The sequence below is a fragment of the Carcharodon carcharias genome, chromosome 19 (genome assembly GCF_017639515.1).
Source record: "Carcharodon carcharias isolate sCarCar2 chromosome 19, sCarCar2.pri, whole genome shotgun sequence".
Lineage (NCBI taxonomy): Eukaryota > Metazoa > Chordata > Chondrichthyes > Lamniformes > Lamnidae > Carcharodon > Carcharodon carcharias.
The window spans coordinates 40,589,325-40,617,201 of NC_054485.1; the positions used below are offsets into that span (position 1 = coordinate 40,589,325).

At 43.8% G+C, this 27,877-nt stretch overlaps 1 protein-coding gene across 1 annotated transcript in view; it reads right to left on the reverse strand.

Annotated features, from left to right (window-relative positions):
• csmd2 (CUB and Sushi multiple domains 2) overlaps positions 1-27,877 on the reverse strand; it is a 736,338-nt gene that overhangs the window by 8,079 nt on the left and 700,382 nt on the right. The window contains exons 61-64 of the mRNA XM_041212915.1: positions 27,629-27,790; positions 25,554-25,666; positions 23,329-23,416; positions 16,756-16,894 (exon numbers count right to left, since the gene is read on the reverse strand). Of these exons, the coding sequence (XP_041068849.1) occupies positions 16,756-16,894; positions 23,329-23,416; positions 25,554-25,666; positions 27,629-27,790 (502 nt within the window). The remainder of the gene's footprint in view (positions 1-16,755; positions 16,895-23,328; positions 23,417-25,553; positions 25,667-27,628; positions 27,791-27,877) is intronic.

Genomic DNA, 27,877 nt, shown 5'->3' on the forward strand with positions numbered 1-27,877 from the left:
ACTACTCTTGCGCTCCATATTAAGATACCATCTTGAAACTCAGTTCGGACCTATGTACAAAAAATGGTTTTAATTCTTCAGGAACTTGTGCATTTCACCATCTTTGTAATACTTGTTTGCGGAATCTTGCTAAAATTGGATCCCGATTTGTCCAATTCTTTATCTGTCTCAAGCAAACAGGTGAGGAGTCCAGGGGCTGAATTTTTAGGTCGGCGGGCGGGCGCAATCAGTGGGCATGGGAACAGACTGCCGACTGCGATTGGCCCCCGACTTCGATTTCATGTTGGCTGGCCAATTAACGGCCAGCCAGAGTGAAGCGTGTGCTGAGAAGCTCAGCGCTGCCGGGGCGGGGAATAGGAAGTGGGGTGGGGGTGCTGGCATCAATGTGGGTGCAGGCCAGTACTTAGAGAAAACTCACTGAAGGCAGAGAGCTGCCTCAGGGAGCCCAAGACCTGAGAAAACAAAAATAAAGATTTCTGAAGCTGAAAGAAAGTGCACATGCATCATAATAAATCACTTGAAAATTTAGCTACTGAAAATGCTGTCCACAGAAATGTATTTATATTTTATTTCCTCTCAGAAACTTCACCCCGTCCGTGGATGAGGTTTCACGGAAAATGTAAAGCCGGCCTGGCCAATTCACCTGTCTGCCAACCATAAAGTTGGACAGACCACGAGAAATTGGAGTCAATTGCTCTGTTAATGTGCTCAATTGCCCTCTTAAATATCGCGTGCGCTTGGGATGATGTCAGGGCGCTCGCCCGTCCGATCAGCGTAAAATTCTACCCCAGAAAATTTAACGAAAGTACTATCTCGAGGCACTGGACCATGTGTAATACCTTCGGGCAAAGGGAGATGACTGAGGGGCGTCTGCATTTGCTATATGCACACTTGGACGATGCATAAAAGTGTAATCGTATGCTGACAAAATTAAAGGCCATCTTTGAATTCTAGCATAGCCTATTGGTGGGATTGCCTGATCTTCATTAAACAATCCTAACAATGGTTTGTGACCTGACACTACGGTGAAGTGTTGACTGTGTAAATATCAATGGAACTTCTTTACTCTAAATGTGATTGACAAGCCCCTCTTTTTCAATTTGCGAGTATCCTTTCTCAGCTGCAGAAAGGGTTCTGCATACTTATCCTACTGGCCTTTCAGCTTTGATTTGTGTTTTTTTTGTGTTTGCCGCAGGGTTTTGTCTCATCTTTCATTCTTATTTCTCTCTGGTGAAATCTTAACTTGGTTGAGTTCGGGGTTGAGTTACCCATTTGCATTTTGGAAAGTTCCATGATTTCTAATGCCTCTTTTGGCTCCATCAACTGATTCTTCAGTTCTTCTGTTTCTTGTTTGAATCTTTGGGCTTCCTCTTAGAACATTGAATATTTTGGTTATTTTCTTCCAACTGTTTCTTCAGTTGGTTCAGAGTGGTTTCTGCATTGGTTTCGCTTCTTTTCACGATTTTCCCATGGAAACAGCTCCAACCTGAGGGATCCTTGCTTCCTGTGAGGATCCTTTGGTTCTTCTATCTCGTTCCAAAAGACACCCTCGTATTCCCTGTCAACTCAGGATTTCTTCTTGCCCTAACCTGAAAGATTTCTGACCAATTCAGTCTGATTTCTTTCAACCATGGCCCAGAAGGCTAGATCCTTCACCAGTTACAACAATTATTGGCAGCTGAGCCGTTTGTTGTCTGTATGATTACAGGCACCTATATTGCTTCTACTGTATATGTTTTTAACAGAGCTGTGGTCTTCTCCAACCCAATGGCTGGGTACCTTCTCTGAGGTATTTAAAGATGTGTTCTCTCCCCGCTGTGGTCGATGCTCCTGCATCCACCTCCATGAGCAGAGGCTTTCTATTTACTTGAAGTGTAAAAGTGATTGGTTCAGTTTTCCTGGTCTTCAGATTGCGTAGGGAATAAATGTCAGCCTCAGTAACTTTTGGCTCCAGCCATAAGACTATAAGGCATAGAAGTAGAAGTAGGCCATTCAGCCCATCTAGTCTGCTCCGCCATTCAGTGAGATCATGGCTGATCTGATAATCCTCAGCTCTACTTTCCTGCCTTTACCCCATCACTCTTGATTCCCTTACTGATTAAAAATCTGTCTATCTCAGCCTTGAATATATTTAATGACCCAGCCTCTATAACCCTCTGCGGTAAAGAATTCCACAGATTCACTATCCTCTGAGAAAAGAAATTCCTCCTCATCTCTGTCTTAAATGGGCGACCCCTTACTCTGAGATTATGCCCTCTGGTCCTAGACTCTCCCACAAGGGGAAACAACCTCTCAGCATCTACACTGTCAAGCCCCCTAAGAATCTTGTATGTTTCAATAAGCTCACCTCTCATTCCTCTAAACTCCAATGAGTACAGGCCCAACCTATTTAACCTCTCATAAGAAAGTCCCTCCATCCCTGGGATCAACCTTCTCTGGACTGCCTCCAATGCCAGTATCTTTCCTTAGATAAGGGGACCAAAACTGTTCATAGTATTCTAGGTGTGGTCTAACTAGTGCCTTGCATAATTTTAGCAAGACTTCCCTATTTTTATACTCCATTCCCTTTGAAATAAAGGTCAACATTCCATTTGCCTTCCCTGTTACCTGCTGAACTTGTATGAACTTGTTTGCCCTTAAGATTCCCCACGCTTAGCACTGATTGGTTTATGCAGTCACATGATCCCATAACAGTAAAAAATGGTTTAACTTATAATCATTATAACAGTCTAATACCCTTTCAAATGCTTCAGCTGAAGCTGCCCACCAAACTCTCAGGCAGTGCATTCTAGATCTTCAATCACGCTGCGTGAAATAAGTTTTCTCATATCTCTTTTGCTTCTTTTGCCAATTACTTTAAATCTGTGCCCTCTCCTTCTCCATTCTTTCATGAGTGGGAACAGTTTCTGCCTATCTACTCTGGCCAGACCCTTCATGATTTTGAATGCCTCTATTAAATTTCCTTTCAGCCTTCCCCTCTCTCAGGAAAGCAGTTCCAAGTTTTCCAATCTATCTTCATAATTGAAGTTCCTCATCCCTCAGATCATTCTTATGAATCTTTTCTGAATTCTTTCCAATGCCTTCATATCTTTCCTAAAGTGTGGTGCCCAGAACTAGCCACAATGCTCCAGCTGAGGCCAAACTAGTGTCTTATACAAGTTCAACATAACCTCCTTGCTCTTGTCCTCTATTAATAAAGTCTGGGATACCATATGCTTTATTAACCACACTCTCAACTTGTCCTGCCACTTTCAATGACTTATGCATATATACATCCAGGTCCCTCTGCTCTTACATGTAACTCATCTGCCCTTCTAAATGGGTCGTGTGGGATCAGATTCATTTTGCAATTGCTCAATAGACCATTCAAGAGGAAAATAAAATTATGTACTAAATAATTTATCTTCCCTCTGAAATGTTGAGCCCTAATGAATTTAAATTAGATCTTTGGCTGTACACGGTGGGGGTGAGCCAGCAGACTCAAAGGACCATGAAAACTAACAAATAAATATTTTAATACCCTGTTTACACCAAATTTGTTGCTTTAATCTGATATCAGTAGCCAATTCAATTTGGACAGATGAATGGATCATGCACATTTACACTGGCTTTCAGCTGAGCAGCTCGGCAGATACAGTACTATTGGTTTGGGCTCTTGCAAAATACACCATGGCCTGAATTTCTGCTTGGCGTGCGTGCCAGGTCAGCAGGCCAGGAAGCAGACATATAATCCGCTCCTGGACGGGATCATGTTTCTAACGCAATTTCATGCTGGGTGGCCAATTAAGAGCTGTCCAGCATGAAATGCTTCTTCTCAATGGTCAAAAGGGCCAGGCGGGGGAGGGAGCCTTTCCGGCACCGGGTCCAATGGCGACACAGGGAGGGATTCAAAAGCAGCAGAGGCAGCTTCCTGAAGGCTGCCAGGGGACACGTTGAAGCTTTGGAGTTGTTTTGATGAAGCGCAATGCACAAATGTGAGATTGTCCGTGTGTGTAAACATTGTTGTGTTGTCTCATCTGTTATGGAAACCTTAAGCCTGGAGTCCACATTGTTCATTGAAAGACAATGGTGCCATGGTGCAGATCTCTATTGTCTCACCAGACCATCTAACATGCACTGTGACAGTGTGATGACTAATACCAATTACGTCATTTTTCTCCCCTAGAATCGCCATCCAGAAACGATTGCAGGACCCTGATGAGCCACCCTTGATGCCTGAGGACCTGCTGGGCATGCCAGGTGGGAGGGCAAGTCTTAATAGAGGCATTCAAAATCATGAAGTGTTTGAACAGAGTATATAGGCAGAAACTATTCCCACTCATGAAAGGATTGAGAATGAGAGGGCACAGATTTAAAGTAATTGGCAAAAGAAGCAAAAGCGATATGAGAAAACTTTCACACAGCGTGATTGAAGATCTAGAATGCACTGCCTGAGAGTGTGGTGGGCAGGGAAGCATTTGAAAGGGTATTAGACTGTTATAATGATTATAAGTTAAACCATTTTTTACTGTTATGGGGATCATGTGACTGTATAGACCAATCAGCCCCAAGCACGGGGAATCTTGGTTCCCTGGTTCTCGGATGTTTGCCTGAGAATCCTCATGGAGGAGGTCAGTGCCAGGTGGGACATCCTCATCCCCAGGGATGGCAAGAGGATGCCACCAGACCTGACCAAGAAAGCATGGGCTGAGGTGGCAGCCCGGGTCAGCAGTCATGATGTTGTACGCATGGCATGGCTGCAGTGCCGCAAAAGGTTTAACGATCTGCTGTGCTCGGCAATGGTGAGTACCGAGTTGGCATGGATCTGCGTGGAGCTGTGTTAATGGCTGGCCATCCCACCATGATGCTCAGGGGTGTAAGAGTCTGAGTGCCAATTGTCAATGACATTAGCGCCGACCAAGGTGGTGAGCTCTGGCTGCTTGGCCTGATTGCTTTGTGGGCGAGGGCTACGATTCTGATGTGCCCTGCAATGTGTTCCTTAAGTGAGGTTGGCCAGGCTGCAATGGCCATGCAGGTAGAGAGTAGACTAACCAATGCTCCTCTGTCCCTTCAGAAGAGAAGCCAGAACAATATAGAGAGGTCAAAGAGAGTCAGAGGCCCCCAAACCTGCTCATATTAACGAGGGATGAGATGGATGCCTTAGAGTTGGAGTGCTAGCGCCCAGCTCAGTCCACCGGTCACGGAGGGGCAGGGTCTCTGACGAAGGTAAGAGCGCAATGCACAAATGCGAGATTGTCCGTGTGTGTAAACATTGTTGTGTTGTCTCATCTGTAATGGAAACCTTAAGCCTGGAGTCCACATTGTTCATTGAAAGACAATGGTGCCATGGTGCAGATCTCTATTGTCTCACCAGCCCGTCTAACATGCACCATGACAGTGTGATGACTAATACCAATGACATGTCATTTTTCTCCCCTAGAATCGCCATCCAGAAACGACTGCAGGACCCTGACGCCAGAGGACCAGAGCCCGTCGGATGCACCTACGTCACACCCCCTCTCAGAACCAGGCGCCAGCGTGGATACCAGCACCTTGGTGGGCATTAGGTCGTCGCTACAATGTCAGTGCACAGCGGTGAGTGCACAGCACACTCGCATGATGAGTGAGCAGACGCAGAGAGTTCTCAGTGCGACAGCAGGTGGAGTGCTGCTGGAGACTAGGACGATGCTGAGTCTGAGGCAGATGACGAGCCTCTGGAGTCGCCCATTAGGCAACAAATGCTGGATGTCCAGCGGAATGCTCAGGAGGAACTGGCAGAGATCCCTGAAGGTCTGCAAACCATGGTCTCTGTCATGGAGGAGTCCATGAGTACTGCATGAGATCTGCGTTGACCCTCAACGCCGAGCTGGTGACTCTCATGGGCAGGCAGCTCCTGGAACAGAATCAGGGTTTCCTGGGTTTGCATTAGGACCTGCCAGCCCTCACTCACACAGGCAATGACCTCAGGAGGTTAATGCTAGTGCGAGAGGTGGATGAGGTACTTAGTATCTCTGCTAGGTGCCTGTCCATAAATGACGAGCAGGGAGGTCCAGACCGACCTCACGTTGGCGCACAATCTACTCGTCATCTCTGCGGGCTCCTCTCATGATGTTCTGCACAGCTTCTCAGCCCCTCTGCCACTGACCATGGCATCTGATGAAGCCATAATGACTGAGGGTTGCCCAGCCATAGCACTACACGCTCCCTCCCAGGTGGGGCCTGCACAGGCTCCACTAGCCAGAGGACGACCACCAAGTTCATCAAGGCCAACAGGAAAGCAGAGTCAGCAGGGTGCCTTCAATGCCGCTGCCAGCAAGGGGTTGGTGCGGGGGGCGGGGGGGGGGGGGGGGGGGGCGGGTGCGGTGGGGACACCAAGACACAGCACTTGCAAACATAAGTTTAAGGTACTGTGAGCACAAGAAGGACTGTTCACGGGTGACCTTCTGTTCTGCCATATTTTGTTAATATGTTTACTGGTGTGACCATTAATACCAAATATAGTTATGTTCATTTCATGTGAGTGCCAACATGATATAAATTTGCTTTTTTCTTAATGGCCTGAGTGTGCTTCACTTGTTTTGTAGGTGCAGGGCACACCAGCATGTCATGCTGGATGTGAGTGGCTCTAAAATCTATTGCACAGGCACTAAGTGAACTTTGAGTTCAGCGGAAAAGGTCATTTTAGAATCCGGGATGGAGGTGGCAGCCCTGGCGCGAAGTAGAAGCTGTGCCTTGGCGGCCTGGTAATGGAGATTATGTACTCCACCAATGGTACCTCCTCCTCTGAGGAGGAGGCCTCCCTGAAGGTTCCAGAGGTTTGCCTCCACATCCTCATCATGTTCTTCCCCGGACTCCTCTTCTGATCCATCACTGAGTTATTATCTGTGGCCTATGGAGCTGCCTCAAGATCCTCTTCCTCCAGTGGGTCCCCCATTGCCAGCACCAGATTATGGACAGCGCAGCGTGCAACAACTATCAGAGACACATGCTCTGGAGGGTATTGCAGTGCCCCACCTGAACGGTCCAGGCATCTGAATCTCATTTTCGGCAGACTATGGTTCTCTCACCACCCTTGTGGAGGCATGACTCCTATTGTAACGCTGCTCTGCCTCTGTTCTTGGGTGGGGGAGAGGCATCATAAGCCACTTTTTCAACAGAAAACCCGCATCATCCAGCAACCGTCCATCCAGTCGAATTGGAACCACGGACAGCCTTGTCACCTGAGTGTCAAAGAATGTATGCAGAGCTGCAAGGGTACCATGCACAGACTTGCAGAATCTGTGTCTTGTGGTCACAAATTATCTGCATGTTCATGGAGTGGAATCCCTTCCTGTTGACGAAGGCACCCAGCTTGCCTGCTGGCACCTTGATGGTCTTATGTGTGCAGTCGATTGCACCCTGGATGCAGGGAAACCCAGCAATTGTGGCAAAGCCTCTGGACTCACTCAGCCTTGCTGGCTCATCCATCTGGAAATGAATAAATGTCATGACCAGCCTGAACAGAGCATAAGTCATGAGCTTAATGCAACTGTGGACAGCTGATTGGGACACTCCACACAGATCCCCCACTGACCCCTGGAAAGATCCGGATGCTTAGAAGTCGAGGGCCACTGTGACCTTCAGAGCCACTGGGCATGGGATGGCCACCCACAGAGTTGGAGGTAGTTTCTGGCCCAAACACCTTACATATGGAGGTCACAGTCTCCCTGGAGAGGCGGAGCCTCCTTCAGCACTGCACCTCTGACATGTTGAGGTAGCTGCACCGCTGCCTATAAATCCTGGCAACAGGATAGTGGCATCTTCTGCAACCCCTTCTGCCTTGGGCTACCTGCTGGCCCTGCGCCCCCTGTGCCCCTCCTCCCACAGGTCGCTCCCTTGGATGCTGCCTACGGACATCTGGCCTCCTCTCTCCATGGTGCCCCTCTCTTTCTCCTCAGAGGAGGTACCATCAATGGAGTACACAATCCCCATTATCAGAGGAACAGAAGGCTATCCGACGACAGGGGCCTTGGAGACATCAATGATTCCTGAAATCAAGGCTAGCAATGCAAAGACTGAAGCTCACAACAGAGATAAAGCAGTCAAGTTTCACTAAACAACCAGCAGCAAACTATCTCCTAAACTCCTCACTACTCATGGTGACATTGCTTCAGACCCTTTTTATCCCACTCTTGGATGTCAATTCATTAAAAATGGGTTGGCCTCCTGCCCGTTGTGCTGTGTGACGAGTGAGAAGTTGTGTGGCCGATGTAAAATCGTGGACAATCGGCTTTTTAATGGCCTTAATTGGCCCTTTAATTGTCAGAGGGCGAGGTCTGACGCCTGCACGTGCCCGCCGGCCTCAATATCGCTCGCGTGAGCGAATACGTCGGGATGCACGCCCAATGTCATTTTGTGCAATTTCACGTGCGGTCGGGTCAGGCGTGCGCCCGGCCTCGGAATGCAAAATTCAGGCCCATGTTGTGCACAACTGTTTTTGTACAACTATATATGTTGACAAGGATGCAGAGGTATTGACATTTGTCCGACTTCCTTTTTTGGACCCCATTCGGCCATGCTCTGCACTGAACTGCAGAGTGCCGGAGCAGCATTGTTCCTTTCGGTCGTCAGGACTAGTACGCAACCTGAAATCTCCATCTCAAGCTGATAGTATGACTGGGATTGGATAGACATTGTGTAAAGTGGGGAACTGCTTCTTTGTGGTATCTCTGCTGAGATGCCCAAATGTTGAGCTTCAAAGCACATATATTACCCCTCCACCATCCCACTACAAATAAGCATGTAAATGTTAGTACAGGTACAGTGGGAAAATTTTCCCTGCCTCGGGAGGGAAGTGCATGAGCTGGCGCGCCTCTGATCAGGGGCGCGCAGCCGTTTTTATGTGGGCAGGCCAATTAAGGCCTGCCCAGTGTGACATCCACCAGGAAGCACTATGCGCACCCTCCGTGGGCAGGGGGGGTGTGGTGGGGGGGGGGGAGGGGGCTGGAGCGGGGGTTGTCTCAGCCGAGAGTGTGCCCTTTCGTGTATGCACGTGTAAGAGCACACTCATCTCCCTGAGGCTAAGTGTTGCCTCAGGGAGATCAGCGCCAAATTTAAAATTGTTAAACAAATGATAGCAAGGTTTCCCTGGCACGTCCCCACTCATGTGATACTGTCACACCAGTTGGGACATATCCATAACTTTTATTGAAATCTTTATTAAATATTTAAATACCCTCATGAAACCTCATCCCACCTGTGGATGATGTTTCATGCTTTTTCTGAAGCCCGCCAGGGCTCCCGGTCTGCCCGCCAACCTTAAGGTTGGACGGGCTGGTCCATGAATGATGTTAATTACTTTTTCAATGGCCTCAATAGGCCGTTGACAGGTTGGCGGGCACACAGCTGACTCAGCTGCGTCCCCGCCAACCTGAAAATGTAAATGACGCAGGGTGACGTCGGGGGTTCCGCCCAATGTCATCCCGCGTCATTTTATGCGTCGGCGAGCGGGCCCAGTCCCCCGCTTGCCGACCAGAAGATCCTCCCCATTGTCTCAAATCTGCCTGTCCCAAACCTGGAGTCATCTGAAAATCAGATATTTTTAGGAGCCATGCATCAATTTTAATTGTTATTAAATAAGTAAAGTAACTGACTGGGACAATTCAGCTCGGTGCTGCGCTGGTGCAGTGGCGCACTGGGCTAGTTATTGGCTTTGTGCACTGGTCTTTTTCCACGCATAGAATGGCCTGAGTGAGCCTTGACCCCCATCCAGCTTCAGCCTTTGATCAGCCTTACTTACAGTTCAAGAAGGCAGCTTACCACCACCTTCTCAATGGCAACTAGGGATGGGCAATAAATTCTGACCCAGCCAGCGAAGCCCACATCCAGTGAATGAATAAAAAAAAAACCTATTTTTTTTTTTATTTCAAATGTTATTTCTTCACTATTATGGACTTTTTTTCAAACTTAAATGAAAAGAAACATTCACTTGATTTCATGTGCCTCCTCTATGAAATAAATTAAGGTTCTGATTTCTTTTCTCCAAAAACCGGCAGGATCCCAAATCCGGTACGGACTCAGTACCAAGGTTGCCGGTTTTGAGACACTGGACCTGTACTTCACGGTATCAGTTTCTTGTTAGGAATATGTTCTCAATGCTGCTCATTCAAACACTGCAGTGGCTGAGCTGAAATTTCCCATATATCCTCTCTCAGCATTTATCCTGATGGTAACGGGGGAGCAGACAGTTACAAGCAACAGAAAATGATGGAATAGTTTTGAAGTTTAAAGGATAGAATTGTGTTTTTATGCAGATTATTTTATCTCTGCATATCACAGAGTCACAGAATTGTTACGGTGTATAAGGCGGCCATTCAGCCCATCATGTCTGCATTGGCTCTCCAAGCATTTTAACTTTGTGCCAATCTCCTGCCTTTTCCCTGTAACCTTGCACATTGTTTCTATTTAAATAAGCATCCAATGCCCTCAAGAATGCCTCAATTGAACCTGCTTCCATCACACTTCCAGGCAGTGCATTCCAAACCCTAATTACTTGCTGCGAAAAAGTTTTTTCTCACCTCGTATTTGCTTCTTTTGCAAAACACTGCAAAAGCTGTGCCCTCTGGTTCTCAATCCATTTACAAGCAGGAACAATTTCTCCCTATCTACTCTGTCCAGGTCCCTCATTATTTTGAAAACTTCTATCAAGTCTCCTCTTAGCCTTCTCCTTTCCAAGGAAAACAGTCCCAACTTCTCCAGTCTTTCCTCATAACTGAAGTGTCTTATCCCGGGAACCATTCTCGTAAATCTCTTCAGCACTCTCTCCAATGTGTTCACATCCTTCCTATAGTGTGGCACCCAGAACTGTACACAATACTCCAGCTGAAGTCTAATCAGTGTCTTATATAAGTTCATCATAACCTCCCTGCTCTTGTACTCTATGCCTCTATTAATGAAGCCTAGAATACTGTATGCTTTGGAAACAGCTCTCCCTACCGCTCCTGCCACCTTTAATGACTTATGTACATATACACCCAGGTCTCGCTGCTCCTGCACACCTTTTAGAATAGTGCCCTTTATTTTATACTGTCTCTTCATGTTCTTTGTACCAAAGTGTATCACCTCACACTTTTCCCCTTGAACTTCATCTGCCGCCTATCTGCCCACTCAACCAATGTGTCAATGTCCTTTTGAAGTTTCACACTGTCCTCCTCACGGTTTACAATTTGTCCAAGTTTTGTGTCATCCGCAAACTTTGACATTGTCCCCTGCATACCAAGATCCAGATCATTTATATATATATCAAGAGGAGCAAGGGGAACTCCACTACAAATCTTCTTCCAGCCTGAAAAATACCCATTAATCGTTACTCTTTTCCTATCCCTCAGCCAATTTTGTATCCATGGTGCTACTATCCTTTTTATTCCATGACCTATAACTTTCCTCACAAGTCTTGTTGTGTGGCGTTGTATCAAACACCTTTTGGAAGTCCATGCCATCATCAACCATCTGTTACCTCTTCAAAAAAACTCCAGCAAATTAGTTGGACACAATTTTCCTTTAACAATTCCATGCTGACTCTTCCGAATTAATCCACATTTTTTCGTGTCACTCTTAATTTTACCCCAAATTATTGTTTCGTCATTTTAATGTGACAAAAATAGAAGTTTAATGCAAATAGGTTTACCTGTGCCCTTAAATTAATTTGGATACAAAACAGATTTCAATTATTTTCTTAAGCATGAAATGGCTGCCCAAAGATGATTTGTCTGCCACATGGCCATTCAACCATTTGAGTTCATGTTAATTAGACTGTGTGAACTAAAGGGAGTTGGGGGGGTGGGGTGTGGATGGGACAGCAAGATCCCACGATCAATGAATGCAAGCCTTCAAAGTGGCTTTCCATAATGAACAGGAGGACCCATGCTATGATATTGCTGCTTTCATCTCCTAGGGATTTAAGGATATAAGAATTGTGGACCCTTCTGTAGTCTTTATTTCATTTCTTAAGGCTCTTCAGATTACACTCCTTGACTACACATTTTTATTGGACTCTGCACCAGATAGATATGACAGGATACTGCATTATTTCAAAAACTGGTTCAACTGGAAGAGATTGTACTAATTACTTTAGTCTGCAATGTTTTCTACCATTAATAGATTAATAACTGTTTACAGCATCCATTTTACCACATCAGTGTTAGTTCTGAAAACAGGGCAATATCACCTCAAAAGGTAGAATTCTAAAGATGGAGAGCTAAAGAGACTCATTTCAGAAAGGCTTACCAAATCTGTCAGGCTGTTTGAATAAAAAAAAACTACATTTAAAAAATCTGTGATGTTAACTATAAAACATCTACTTAGGAAATATTTGACTGCCAATTTCCATCATGTCTGCTTGAAGTTGAAATTACTTTTGAACAAGAAAATCAATCCTGGGGTTAACTTGCTCTGTGCATCAAAGCTAGCATACAAACTAACTGTGCGCTGAAGTGTAGCCATTTTGAGCAGCACAGCTAATGCAGCAGATGCTAAATTTTGCACATGCTGTTATAATTGCTACCAGAAGTGAAGAGTGTTAACTCATTTCAATGTACAAACAGCATGTGATAGTGTTTCTGTCTGGTAATGCCCATTTGAAGGGCATCTCCACAAATTTCTAAGATTCGACTTTAACCAAAAACACCTGCTCAGAACTGATCGTGATACTGAAGCAGCAAAAGGAATAGGAAAATAGTGAAAGAAAACTGGTATTTGGGAGAGGGGGAATCTAGTCAATACAGAATGAAAAGTAAAGAAAATCCAATGCTGTCCTGGTGGGAAATTATCCTACATCCCTCATGGGTGTCCAGTGCATGCCTTGCCATTGAAGTCATGGTTATGTCACCGATACATTTTTTGCTTGTGCTGCTCTTTTTAGCGCCCACCCACCTCCACTCCCAGCCACGCTAGGGGCTCAAAATTCAGCTTCAAGTAGATTTTCAGAGGTCACACAGAGCAGGGCAAGCTGCTAGAAGAGGGAGCAGGAAGAGCTTTCAGCAGGATTGCACATCCATCCAGGGCATATAAGGAGCAATTCTCCTACCTGAACCTCAGTGACGAATAACGGGCTGGATACCTGCGCTTCAGTAAGTAGGTTCTTATTGAAACTTGCAACTTGCTGCAGCCACAACTGCATCCTCAGAGCAAGTCAAGGATCGCATTGCCAGAGGCTGTGAACATGACTGTGGTAATGAACTTGTATGCATCTGGCTCTTTCCAGGCTGGAGATATTTGAAACATCTCACAGTTTGCCACCCACTGTTGTGTAAAGAGATGTCACTGAGGCTCACTATTCAAGAAAAACCAACTACATTTCATTTTCTCTTGTCAGAGACAGATAGGCTAGGTAAACACACAGCTTTATGAGGATCACAGGCCTCCCCTTGGTGCAGACTGCCACATCGTTTTGTGGGAGGCACATGTCAATTCTGAGATGCATTGCAACCAAAAGGGATTTCACTCCCTCAATATCCAGCTGGTGTGTGACCATACGCTCTGAGTCATGCAGGGTTCATGTCTTTTTTCCAGGCAGCTTTCATACTGCGGCCGTCTGCTTGTGCCAATTGCATGTGAGCCAACACAGCTACTGGGCAATGGCTATCTGCTGACCACATGGCTGATGACTCCAGTGTGCAAATCATCTGACTCTGATATCATTAAACAGAACGCCACTTCCCCATTCACAAACAGTCCTATGCCTTACCTTCCCTCTGACACTGGCCATCACAGCATCAGCTTCACTACAATGCAAAATAAAAGCCAATGTATAAATCAAAATATGCCATTTTGCACTGAAAAGTCAACTAATGAGCCTTGCGTATTCACCTATAGTGCCTATCCTCTGTGTGCCTTTGCTTGTCCTCGTGCTCTTATGCTGAGGTATCACCATGGTTGCTGGAAGGCTGTTGACTTTCAGTAGGGGAGACTACAGATGGCTTTGCATAATAATTTTGAGCATGTCTATGCCTAGAAGGCCAGGCTTTAGATTACAAGACCTTGGCATGGCAGCAGGAGTCTGGACTGGCTGACAGACTATAGCAAGGGCATTGGAAGTGTGGCCGTGTTGGAGAGGACAAACACTGTCATCCTGAGAGGGGATAACAGGCTCATCCTCCACAGAGACACTGCCTCTCCCCCAGGATGATACATCAGCATTCCTAGTAATCTAGTTAGTCCTGTGACATCTAGCAAGCCCTTTTGAATTCTGGAATCCACAACTCTGATGGTGGTTGGCTGAGCTTGCATCAGAACAGTCTCAGCTCATATGGCAGCTAGCTGGTCTTGTATGACAGAAGTCTGAACTTCCACAGTGGCAACCAGACATTTAATGGCTTCTGCTTGTACTGCAATGGAAGCTGAGATATTGAACATTAAACGTTGCATCATAGTTGGGTCCACAACTGTGTTAATAGAGTGACCATGACATCCAAGCTGGGAAAGGTGGGTTCCAAGCTCTGCACAAAACCCTGGGCAAAGTTGATGCTGAACTCTTCCGAGTTCTTTGACACTGCATGCAGATATTCTGATACGCCGGCCAATGCACCAAATATTTTACTGTGTACATCCACTAGCCTCCTTCTGTAGCCTGCCTCATTGAAGTCTTCATCCGGGTGCTCAGCAGGAGAACCTGTCATGTTCAATGGTTTAATTGATCTGTGTTTGAACATGTTAGTCTGTTCACTGATGTTTGCTTGCTTAAGTCTGGATTGAGCCTTTGAGAGCAAAAGTAAACAGAACTTTCAAGGGAAAGAACTGTGAAGTCTGAGCTCTGGACATGTGTGGAGGCATCTTGTAATTGAACAGATATGTTAAAGCACTATAAATAAATCTGTTTTAGACTTAGAACTAGTGTCATATCTGCATTGCTCTGAGGTAAATCAGATATATACGATATTCAACAAACTGGTGAATAGACAACAGAACCCAAGTTTGGCCTTGCCACTGGTGCCCTGGACCTATGCTACTCTTGCCTCCGGCCCTGGCTGCAGGTCAATAATGTTGGTTGTCTCACCCTGTGATGTCCCACTTTCAAGCCATTATCAAAATTATGAGCAGTGTGAGAATCTAAGCTGGTGGTTATGACTGAGAGATTGAGTGACTGTATTCTTGCTCTTCCACAGCAATCTTGCCATATACCTCTTGGCTATCCAAAACAGGAAAGACACAGGGTAGGATTGTGGTGAAGTGGTTGGGATGGGGCTGGGTGGTGGGGGGGGGGGGGGGGGGGGGGGGGGGTGGGTGCTGCGGGGTGGGGAACGGTGATGGTGGTGTGGGGAAGTAGGAGTTGCATAGTTACACCATCTACAGCTTATAAATTAGAAGCGAGTTGGGATGAGGAGAGAGTGGGATGTGTAGAGTAGGATTTGGTATGAAGATACCAGCATCTTCAATGGTTTCAGCCTCACCACTGGCCATGGCTTCCGCAATGGCTGCTCTAATGGTAGCAAGCAGCATCACCTTCATGGGGATTAAGGTATTCAGCTGGGCTTGTGCCCCACCGATTAGAACTTGCTGCCTCTGGTTGTGGGCCACCTTGCCCTGTGTGAGAGGGGAAGTATGTCAGTGATTATCATGCAATATTTTTGGGTGTTTTGGCTGTCATGATTAAATAGCTGTCAGTATATGTAAGCTGTGAGGCTTGCAGCAGTGCTAAGTGTATGCAGGTAAGGTGAAGCTATGATTGTTTGGTATAAGTCCTGATTCATTGAGTATTATTGGTAAGTGAGAGACAGGGATCTGATGCATTGAGCAGCGTGTGAGGTTGCTGGTGCGGCAGGTGGGATATGAGATTTGATGATGCCTTCACTGACCTTGGCCTCTTGTGTGAGGTCACTGAACTCTTTGTGTCACTGCGGCTCTTGGCATTGATTGTCACAATGCTTTGTCTTCACTGCCTTCTGAAAGTTTGTCTGGGGGGCAATGTGGGGGGAGGGGGGGGGGGGGTGACTTTGGTCCCCTATGGATAGAGCACAAATGTCCTTCACCACACCATTCCAGTGTCAGAGAATCTTGGAGTCAGCTCTCTCCCATACTGAGTGTTTCCCATGTCAGAATCAGTTGCAGAATGACTTCCAGCGCCTGCTCCAGCCACAATAGACCTTCTCTTTAATAGGTGCAGGTTGGTTTTAAGTAATGCAGGCTGTTCTGGCCTTTCATGATTTTGGACTCCATTTTGAGACTTGTAGTCACTCAACAGTGCAGTCACCATGTTAATTGGCAGGCAGCACAACGCTGATGTGTTGCCTGCATCGGGAGTAACAAACGTGTTAATCCAGCACTGCACTCCCCATGCTATCGAGTTTTGTCCCCATTATGTCATTCTTTAAATAAAGCAGACAATGGGATGTTTCTAATACTCAGGCAGATGAAGATTGGTGCTGGAATAGGCATTTGTTCATTTTTTCAGACAGTTTCAGCATCAAGCTACCCTGGGTCAAATACAGCATGTCCACGTTCAAAGTCTAGCTCCTTGCCTGTCTCAAACTCAGGAAAATGTCTTTCTGTTTTTTATTGTTTCAGGGGATGTGAGCATCGCCGGCAAGGCCAGCATTTGTTGCCCAGTCATCACTGCAACAGTGTGACATTTCAATTTCTACATCAGTCATCTCATCCCCCCAAATAAGATCATGAATTTAGTGGTAGCAGTGACAAGTTATCGTTCTTTTACAGCGAACTCGGAATTCCTGAAGTGGCTCATTTGAACAGGCGCATCAGAATCAGGACAAACCTGGTCAAATTTGCCCGTCTAGCACTTACCTGTGTTTGTAGAGATACAATATAAATCCCGCAGTTATCAGGGCAAAGAAAGGCACAAGGATGGCAACGGCAACCGAGCTGCTGCTGGTGCTAAGGTGGTGCCCAATGGAGTCCGTGCCAGCTTCTAGCATGTGCAGATCTGAATGAGACATAAAATAATTTATATGTTCAAGAATAGGGCTTCAAAAGCAACTGCAAAAGGAAGGCTGTAGAAAGGAACTTACTGAGAATGCCATTTCTGTGTAAACCCAGATTTGCATGAGCAGCAACAGAAACTTTTCTTATTGATATATGTTTATATTCTATGGAGCTTACTGGAGTAATATCCAAAGTCTCAGTGATAATAAAACTGCTCATAAGTACTACAGAATAGCATATCTGACAAATCCCCTTTTATTACTGAACCTCATATTCCGTAATAACCCGATAGATCTCCAGATGTCATGCACTGAAAGTAAAAACTTCCTGCAGAACCCCAAAAGGTCAGGTCACAAGCTGCTTACTTTCCTATATGTTTCTGACATGTAATGTGGAATTAATTCAGCCCTATTTACCATTACCTTACAAGAGAAGATCTCGTGAACATGCAGTAACCAATGTATAATAATGGGCATTTTATAGGAAATGCTAAAAGTTCCACTCTGGAAATTGTAGGCATATTGTTGCAGTACATTTTTCACTTGGCAAGAACTTGCTATCAAAGTAACAGCAAAGCTAATGGCACTCAATGTTATTTATGTGTAAATTGTACAACAACTTCAGGCAAGAGACAGATCTGCTGTTAAACATGAACATCTAGAATTTGCTGTCCCAGATGCCCTGCTCCACATTGCACCCTAAGCCTCTCGTTTTTTCTCGGAACTTGCAAATGCTCCTTAAACTCAGCACAGAAAGTTAAGGCATGTCATTAGAATTGGAAGTACCCTTTTTAATCTTGTGATAAGCATTAATGATACAAATCAATCTCATCAGCACGGAACATTATTTATTACAAGTGTGGGGTCCCATTTTTTGGGGAGGTATCAAAAATGAAAAATTTTACATCAAATTTTTCTTTCTTTTCCTCCCTCTCTTCTGTTTCTCTTAATCCATGCTTTCATTCCATCTATTTTTTTAAACCTGATTTGACATTGAATTAATATAATTACATAGAATAAACAGCAGAGAAAACAACAAAAATAAAAACAGAAAATGCTGGAAAAACTCAGCAGGTCTGGCAGCATCTGTGGATAGACAAACAGAGTTAATGTTTTGAATCCATATGCCTCTTCTGTGTTTCTCTCTCCACAGATGCTGCCAGGCCTGCTGAGTTTTCCCAGCACTTTGTTTTTATTTCAGATTTCCAGAATCTACAGTATTTTGCTTTTATCTTAGAGAAAATAACCACTTGGCCTAGCTAGCCCATGCCAGCATTTATGCTCTGTTCGAGCCTCCCCCATCTTTCGTTAATTAACTCAATCAGTCTAGCCTTCTTTATATGATTGGCTTCAACACTGCATATGGTAGTGTGTTTCAAACTCTCATTCTCTCAGGGTAAAAAAGTTTCTTCTGAATTCCCTATCTGATTTCTTGGTTACATTCATGGCTTCCAGCTTTGATTTTCCCTATAAATGGAAACACACTCTGTCCACTATACAAAAATTTTCAACATTATAAAAACTTCTATAATGTCACTCCTCAGCCTTCTCTTTTCAGGAGAAAAGACACACAGCCAGTTCACCCTTTCCTAATTGATGTAACCTTGTAAATTTTCTTTGCATACTCTATTGCACCTCCATACTCTTTGGTAATCTGACAGCCAGATTGCACACTACCCTAAGTGAAGTCTAACCACCTTCTTAAATTCAACTTCAGTCTCAACCCTCATATAGGGTTTCTTTCGCAATCATTAAATCTCCTTGGTGGAGATGATACCCTATTGGTTGCCCTGTTCACATCCTAGATGCACACTTCCCTTCGCTGTGCTGTTACCACCGCACACTTCTGCAACTTAGTGAACAAAAATGTTTTCACCTGATGGGTACAGGGGCAGGTCTAAGTAAGGGTGAATGCTGTTGCCTGCCCTACTACAGCAAACTCAAATACAGGCCAAATATTTTACTTTCATGTTTTTGATTTAGATTTTTTTCTTTCCTTTGATACCTATACCATCTGCCAGGGTAAACAGAGCAGCCAATTAGGGCCAGTGAGAGACTATTTGGGTACAGGATGCCACTACCTCCGTATAGATCTTCCCAACATTAAACAGAGACTCTGCTGAGGCTGGAGGCAGCCTCCCAGTGGAGGCTGGGGAGCCATCAATCCCTCCCCTGTGAAGTTGCAGGGATCAGAATGCCACAGCTGTGGCCACAAGCAATCTGTGGAGGGGTTCCTCTTCCACAATGATTGTCCGGTTCTTCCTTATTTCAAAATTTCCAGATGTCTTCAGGGTGTCCCTCCATCTTGAGGTGCCCTAACTGTCCCCTACATGCTTCAGCAGCGCCCACCTCTCCTGGTGGGGCTGCTGCCCATACATATCTTTGGGACCCCCCACCCACCGTCCTTAATTGGTCAGTGAACACAGAGGTGGCCTGTTAATTGGCCACCTGTTGGAAGATTGTGCAGGCAGCCAGAACATAGACATCATTGGGAATGGGACCCAGAAATGATCCCTATGCCTGAGTATCTTCTCAGAGCAGAAGATTCTGCCTGCTAACCCCTGTTTCTCTCTCACAGATACTGTTAGAGCTGCTGAGTATTTCCAGCATTTTCTGCTTTTCTTTCTTTGGTGCATTACCTCCCATTAGTCCGTCAAACACATGTGCACTAAATACAAAACCAGGCTGAATCAGTTCTTTCAGAGATATTTGGGTCAATTTTCATGGATTGGTACAAGTCAGTTCAAGATAGTTGAGAACTTGCACAAATTTCCCTGGAAAAACGATGTACAAACAGCAGTCAAATTGCATGCTTTGAATAATTATTTGCAGCTCCAGGAGCAGATCAAGATGGATGGAGGGTATGCAGTTGTGGTGGGAATAAAAAGCTGCGTGTTAAGTGCAATTTGCATGGGTGTGTATGATTAAGGGGCGTGTCAAAAATCTGGAAGGCTTATGGGAAAATTTAAGAGGCATAACAACTCTCAGTCATTTTCGCCAAGGCTGAAAGAGCAGGAATAAGAAATGCCAATAAGTATAAACTTATAAAGTACAAATGAAGAAAGGAATGCAAATATACAGGCAGTTGACACTGCAGGCCAGTACCTGAGCCTCCACTATCAAAGAGCTAAGGAATGGTGGTTGTGAGGATAGTTGCCCTCTGAGCCACACCACAGTCCATAGGTTCCCACTACAACATCCCTTGTACAAGGTGGAGATAGGCATGAAGCTGCAGCTAACTGATACTGGCACTGGCTATGCCCAGTCTATGATGCATGTTAATATAGGTACGATGAGATCATTAGCTACGACTGCATCTGCCTGCTTGTTGATCATGTGAACATAATTCCCAAAGTCAGATGATGTGGTTGGTGAAAAGGTTTTGGCTGTGACCAATTATCAGAAGGTGGTGGCAGCTCACCACCACCTTCTCAAGGTCAACTAGGGGTGGGCAATAAATGCTGGCCCAGTCAGCGAAGCCCACATCCCCTGAATGAATTTTTTTAAAAAATCAGGCTCTAGACGCTGACAGCCACCCTGGCATGTCTTCTTTCATACTGTATCACGTAAAGCATGACATGCATATTTATTGCTGGACTTACCTACACTCCAATTTCACAAGGCAGGAGCCATATTAACGGAAGCCCATTGATCCAGAAGGATCAATGAGTAACTAGACTGATCAAATAATAGGCCAGATTTTACTATAGCAGCATTTGTCAATAGTTAGGTTTGTCCTGCATCCTTTAGATCAAAGTATTTTTGCCCTCAAAATTGCTGAAATTGCAAGTTGACAATGGCACAGGAAGGGAAACCAGGGCATCTAGGGTCTGAGTGAAAGTGGTAACAAATAAGTCATCTCCTTAACCGATGAGATTTAAATATGAGAAAATAAACAGCAGAAGGACTGAGGACGAAGGTGAACCAGAATGGGTGAGTTCAGTGTCAAATCTAGTACAGAAAGATAAATAGAATGAGGAAAAAAGTTGGGCCTAGAGTGATAGAGAAAAAGAGACAGAAGGAAAGCAAGAAAAAAATTACATACTTAAATCTCCCAGGAAATTTAAAACACCCAAAGGAATGAGACTCCATGTTTGTAAAGTTATTTTTGGGCCAAAATAGGTGGGAGGCAGTCATCAACAAATATTGCATTGTGAAAAGGGTACATGAGCTCCTAATTACTAACCATGATTACTTTGGGGAGTTTAGTTCAATTCTACCAGAGAAGTACCAATAACTTCATGATACTTAGTGCGTTATGCAAAGCTAATGGTGGAGTGGCGCAACTCGGACAGGCATTTTGGATATGGTGCATCTGATCTTGCCTCAAGTTACCATACCACTTACGCATAAAGAATGAGGCCTCTTAGTTATGTTGACAGAAAATTCTAGCCCAATACATCTGCAGCATTGTTTAGGTGTGAGAATGCTAAATGTTGATTAGAACTTTTTATCATACAGCAAGGATTTCGCAACAGAAAGGCTATTCCAAAGTGTAGTTGACAGATTTGTCAAATGCCACTTTTGAGAGGGAATAAATGTGTCCTGGCAGTCAGTACAAAATAGGTGGTAGCAAATCAACAGCCTGTTTTGCATTTCCCTAATTTCTTTCAAAGGTAAATCAAGCAGAGCATAAAATTGACTACCGATTCACTACCATGAAAGCAAAATAATGCAGATTCATCTGAACTGGTAGAAAGATCATCAACCTGAAACATTAACTCTGTCTCTCTCTCTCCACAAATGCTGCCTGAGCTGCTGAGAATTTCTAGCATTTTATGTTTTCATTTCGGATTCACTGCCTTCTGTTTCACGCTGGTGACTAAAATGAACTCACACCCCAAAGCTTGCAACTCCGATTAAAACTGGAAAATGCAAGCAACATATTTCACTGAGTTTGCAATCTGTCATATTTACTTCACATAAAAATTACCGATTTGCAGTGATTTCAGCTTTGCTCTCTGTTGGATTTTTCTAGGCGAAACCTTACATTAAAAAAATCTTTGAATCTGCATTTCATTACCACTGGATGTCCTAAGGCACTTGCCAGCCAATGGCATACTTTTGAAGTGTAGTCACTGTTGTAACGTAGGAAAAGCAGCAGCTAATTTCTATTCAGTAAACTTCCACAAACACCAATATAATAACGAGCAATTAATCTGTTTTTCTGATGTTCATTGAGGGATAAATATTGGCCAGGGCACCAGGGATAGCTCCCCTTCTCTTCTTCAAAATAATGCCACACAATTTTTTACATCCACCTGAGAGGGTAGGTGGAGTCTCAGTTTAACATCTCATCCAAAAGATGGCACATCCGATGGTGCAGCACTCCTGCAGCAAGTACTTCACTGTCAGCCTCAATTGGTGTGACAAAAGGTTGAACCAACAACCTCTGACTGAGAGGCGAGACTGCCACCAACTGAGCCTTGGCTGACTTAAATTAAGTCAATTTACCCCCTCTGCATAGAGTTTTGCAGGAATAAAGTAATAAAAACAAAAATCATCAGACAGATTAACTTGATGCACCCATCTTAATTGGTAATACATTTTCAGCAGTAACATCTCCTGGGATCTCAGAGACCACTTCTTGGTGAAGCTGCTTCAAGTTTCAGGCTTCCTCACTTGGATTACTTAATTGGCAAGTGGGCGTTTTGATAACTACTATCAGAAATGGTTTGTCAGAAAAGCCAAAAGGATTTAATCCTATGGATTTTGAAACTGATGCTGCACGATTACAGGGTTACATTCTGGGACACTTATCTGCTTGAAAGTCTGCAAAATTACAATACTACAGGGCAGACGGCCCAACTTTCAAACTCCCAATTCAGTGACATATTATTAGCATTGTTAATGCTTTGTCTCTTAGCTATCTAGAATTCTCCATTTAAGTGAACACCATTGGGGTACTTCTTTACCCCTTACTTTTAGTTCTTGGTGGGGAGCATTGCCTTTTGGGAGTACAGATCAAAAATTTGGGCATGTGTTAGAAGCAATTTTCTAACCATTTAAGATGAATGGTTGGAGCATCAATTGCAGTGCCTATCTTACATTTTTGACAAACTCCTAGTGATCAAGAATCCCTGTCAGAATGAGAAGTCAGAAATAAACCCATTCTGGCCTCAAAATTCCCAGGGGTTCTTGTGATCTAGTGTTGTGTCTTTAGCAAGAGACTGGTAAAACCACGAATGGAATGGCAAAAAGGGCTGAAAGAGACAGCTGTGACATCTCCTTGGGGTTTCTGCCAGTCATCTGACAAAGCTATGATGGGAGACTGGGAGAAATGCCATCGAATTTAAGGGCCACTAATTTCATGTCCCGTTAAAAAAAAAATCTTCCATCAGAGTTAGCACTGATAACCCAATACAAAATGCAAAGTTACGTAAATGATCGCGAACCATTAATTCTCTAATTAAAGTGGAGAAGAAAGAAACATTACCTATTCTTTGGAGACCGAACTGCCCGAAGTCCTTGCCTTGCACGAATCCTTGGTATACAAACGTGCTGCCTGAAGCCTCTGCTGAAACCTGAAAGATAATTAATGAGGTCAATTGTCTCATCAGTACCCAGTACAACCAGGATAAATGGGGAAGGTGGTCCCTGAATTTCCTTCCTGCAACAGTTCCTCGATGGAGTAGGATTTCCGCTTGCCTGATTTACACTCCCCAGGGTCTCTAGCGTTTGCATATTTTGGGCCATACCCATGTCACTGATGGTGCAACTAAAAGAACCAGCTTAGGTAAAGGGGAGGGGCATGGGAAGTTGCTGTGGCAACTTCTGGCCAGCGTTAAATGGGTCAACAGCGTCATCAAAGGAATACAAACAAGCAAAGCAGAGCTCCTATTCAAATAAACAGGTTGACGAAGAACATTAATCAATCTACAATTGACTACATTAGAGAAACTTTTTTTTAAACTTAAATTGCCTTTCTCAAGAGTAATTAGGAATTGGCAATAAATGCTGGCCTTGCTAATGATGCTCACATCCCAGGAGCAGTAAAAAAAACTGCCTCTCCCAAAACCCTGACCAACTCTCTATGTTAGTGATGTATTTAACTGACAACTCCTTGTGACCCAGGTTATTGCATCTTGAGTTTCTCTGTGTTTCCATTAGGTTGTGCTATTTACCTGAAATCAGCCAAACCAGTGCAAAAAAATCTACTAATTTCAAGCACACATTACATTGTGGGTAAATCAAATTTCCAGGGTCAATTGTGCTGATTTAAAAGGCATCGCACTGGAAGCTAGTCCTGACCACACCCCCAAATAAATCAATCACCATGGCACGGTTCCACTAATTGCATTGTTTACTGGCCTTCAAAGAGGCTCTTAAAGTTAAACTTCATTTTTAGTCACAGTTCCACGAGTAGGCAACTTTTAAAAGCATTTTATAAAACACCGTTTTCTCAAAAACTGAATGCTGTCCTCCAATAAAACTGGGAAATATATAATCTCTTAATTTTCAGCTATTTAATATCATGATCTCATAGTGATGGTCAAGACACTTATTAAAATGGCTATTTATTCTGATAAACCTTTCAGAGCTGAATTAATAAAACTGCACCGTGATAACGTTCTTAAATACATCAAGGAGTCTTTCTCATGGAAGAAAGGAAATTCTAAATTGTTGTTCGTAAAACTAGCAAAACTTTGAATGCAATTTGCGCCTGCATGCTGTTTGTTCCCAAATGTATCATCTGACCCCTTATGTTTAACATTGCATTATCAGAAATGTGGAAACTTACAAGTCATTAAAAGGCAGGACTTCAGGGAATAATGGCCATATAAAGGCAAATGGAATTCTAGCTTTTACATAGGAAGCAAATCAAGGAAGTGATATTGAATGAATACTTGATTGATTAGGCTAGAGTTGTGGTTCTAGGCACCCTATAATAAGAAGGGTGTTAAAGATGTGAAAAGATACAGCAGAACAGTCACTAATATGCTATCAGGGATAAAATGTCATAGACATTCAGAAACACAAGAAAATTTATCTTTTTTTCTTTTACTAGAACAGAGAAGATTAGGAGAGAACCTCAGCAATGTTTGCAAAATTGTGAAGTTAACTCGTGAAAGACTTATTTCATTGCTTGGCAAAACAGTAATAAGGAGGCACTAAAGCTATTATCTCTGGAAGGTCAAATGGAGAAGTTAAAAAGACAGATGCCGACAGGCCTGCATTTATATAGTGGCTTTCACAACCACTGGACACCTCAAAGTGCTTTCCAGCCAATGAAGTACTTTTGAAGTGTCACCACTGTTGTAATGCAGGAAACGCAACAGCCAGTTGACCAACTTGCATACAGCAAGCACAAACAACGATGTGATGATGACCAGGTAATCTCTTTTTGTGTTGATTATTGTGGGGTAAATATTAGACTGGATACCAAGGATAACTCCCCTGGCCTTATTCGAAAGACTGAATTTATATGCATTTAAGTTTTGAGTCTGAGTTAAAATATAGTGTCACTTTTTATTCCAATTTCATTTTCCCCAGACCAGAAGTGCTACACAGTGCTGACACTCAGCACCATTAATTTCCAGAGTGAATGACATTTTCCCATTTTTCTGTCCAAAGTGTCTCAAGCACTTAATCTGCTTTGCTGCAATATTTTAACTGTGACATTTGGAGACTGAGAAAGCAAGACACCCTGTCACTACTTACATATCCATCCAGTGCCAGGTTGTCATTCTTAAATTTGTGCACAAACATTTCGACAGGACCACGGATCTTATAAAGTTCAAGAAGAAGGTGGTGTTCTTCCTTTTTGTAGAAACCTGAAAGGTATTAGCACATTCACAATGAGATTAGAAGGTTAGAGTTATTTAATAATTCAGTTTATCTTTATCTTGAAACTGTTCATAACTAGGAAACAAGGGTTGAGGTTAGTCACATATGCTGGATTTTAAATTAAAAAACTAAGGCAAATAGTCCTGACCCATTGTGCAAGGTGGCATTAGGCTTGTAGCGAAGATGGGGTACTTTGGGAAATAAGGATTAAGTGATGTCAAGCTTGGAATATTGAAACCTGGAGATTGTGTGAGTGAAAAGCTAAGGGTGCTAAATACTTCTGCAAATTTGAGATCATGAGAAAAAATTAGTTTGAATAGAAATAAGTATTTTTGTATGGAAGATTCTGGACTGTCTGAATCAATGTACATTTTAGAGGTGATTCAGTTCTCTCAGCTGGCAGTGGTGCTGGTGACAGCATATCTCAATTTGCCAGTCTGCGGTTTCCCAACTATTAACTTCAATTGATGAAACACTGACTTCCTGATCTGTTCTTCTGCTGGGTAAGGCTCTGTGCCAGGATCAAAAATGCATAAAATCAATGCTATATTTTATGCAGTTGCAGGATTAGTGAAACAAAATTGACTTTTGTTGGCAAAATGAAACATGGTCATAGCCACACTCAAATTTTCTTTTCATTGACTTCCAGTTTATGTGCCCATCAGCAACCCATTCTAAGCTCAGCAAACTGCATGGTCACAATGGGATCCATAGTGCCATTAATGCTTTAGTATGCCTACAAAGAAATGCTGAAGTAGCAAACAGATACATTTTCTACATTTACCTTGAGGATAAGCTGTGAAAAACAGTACACAGCGATTTTTTTTCCTGTCACCTTAACGTTTTATTGTATTCCCTTTTTATCCAATGAGTGGAAAAATTTCTCCACTGAGACAGCAGGACACCAAATTACTCACATAGTTTCTGCTTGAGCTAAATCCTGGGAGATACACAAGGCCACCTCTTGCTATCTCTGGTGAATAATGGATGTAAACCATCATTCGATCTGTGGATTGCTGTTTAGACATAGAGTCTGAATACCAGTTCAACTCCGTGACTACACATATTTTCAAAAGCTACACTTGAGCTTGAGCTTCACTTCTGAATAAAGTGAAACTGTCACAATTCATCTTAAAATTAAAGGTATTTTTCAACTTATAACAGAGGAACTTTTAGATTTTACGGAATGAAAGAGCCAATTTCCCCTCTTCTGGAGTGGGCAGTTATTGCAATGACACATTGGGAAGGATTTTGGGTTGGGATCCTGACATCAGTGTCAAATGGGTATGACAGCTCTGTACTATGAGGGAACAACCCATCCGGCAGGAATTTTCCTCGAATTAGCCAATTAGCGGCCAGAGGACAGGCTCACCATCCAATTAAGTATGGCGGTTGGACTTGTGAAGCTGGAGGGCCAATAAGATGCCTTCAACTCAGAAGAAGCCCCAGCCTACACTGCAGATAAGAGAGAAAGAGTGCTCTCCAACTTTTTAATCTCTAAATTGAAAGTGAATTCAGCAGCCAGGCTACCATTTGGGGGAGCCATTCTACAGGGCTGCCTACATTCACAGCTGAACTCCAACAACTGGCATCTCAAAGCCTGCCTGGAGCGCTGGTCCCCTGGGTAGCTGTCTCCAGGTAGCTGGCTTACTCCCTGACACCTTGGGGGCCTGGGGGCTGACTGAAGAATTCCAGTCGGTCTCTGACAACAGGTGTTAGGTAGTTCTAACAACCTATAATTGGCCAGTGGAGGGATGGTGCTGGAAAACCTGACAAGGGCTACAATTCCTGCCCATTATATCGTATCAGAGATGCCTTGTGGGGGTTTCCTGTGTTTATAGAGAATGGATGTACAATTTTGTTACATGATCTCCTGGTGTTGTAAATGTAGCTTGCAATGAAACATACAAACTTGACCATATAGCCCTCAGTCGTAATATATCACCTACCTGTTAATCTAAGCTCCACTCCGCTCTGATCGAGAAGAGTTGCCTTGACTTGACTGGTAGACAGGTTAAAACTGTTAACTGTTAACATGACTGGCTGCCTCTTCCCAAGATACTCATAAGAACCTTTCCAGAGGGAATTCTGAGCAAAGACATTGGCTGGAACTGCAACAAGGACAGAAATAAAATTATAACCAGCCCTTCACATGAACAAGGTCTTTGAAGGTTTAATGTTTTAGTTTGTATCACTGT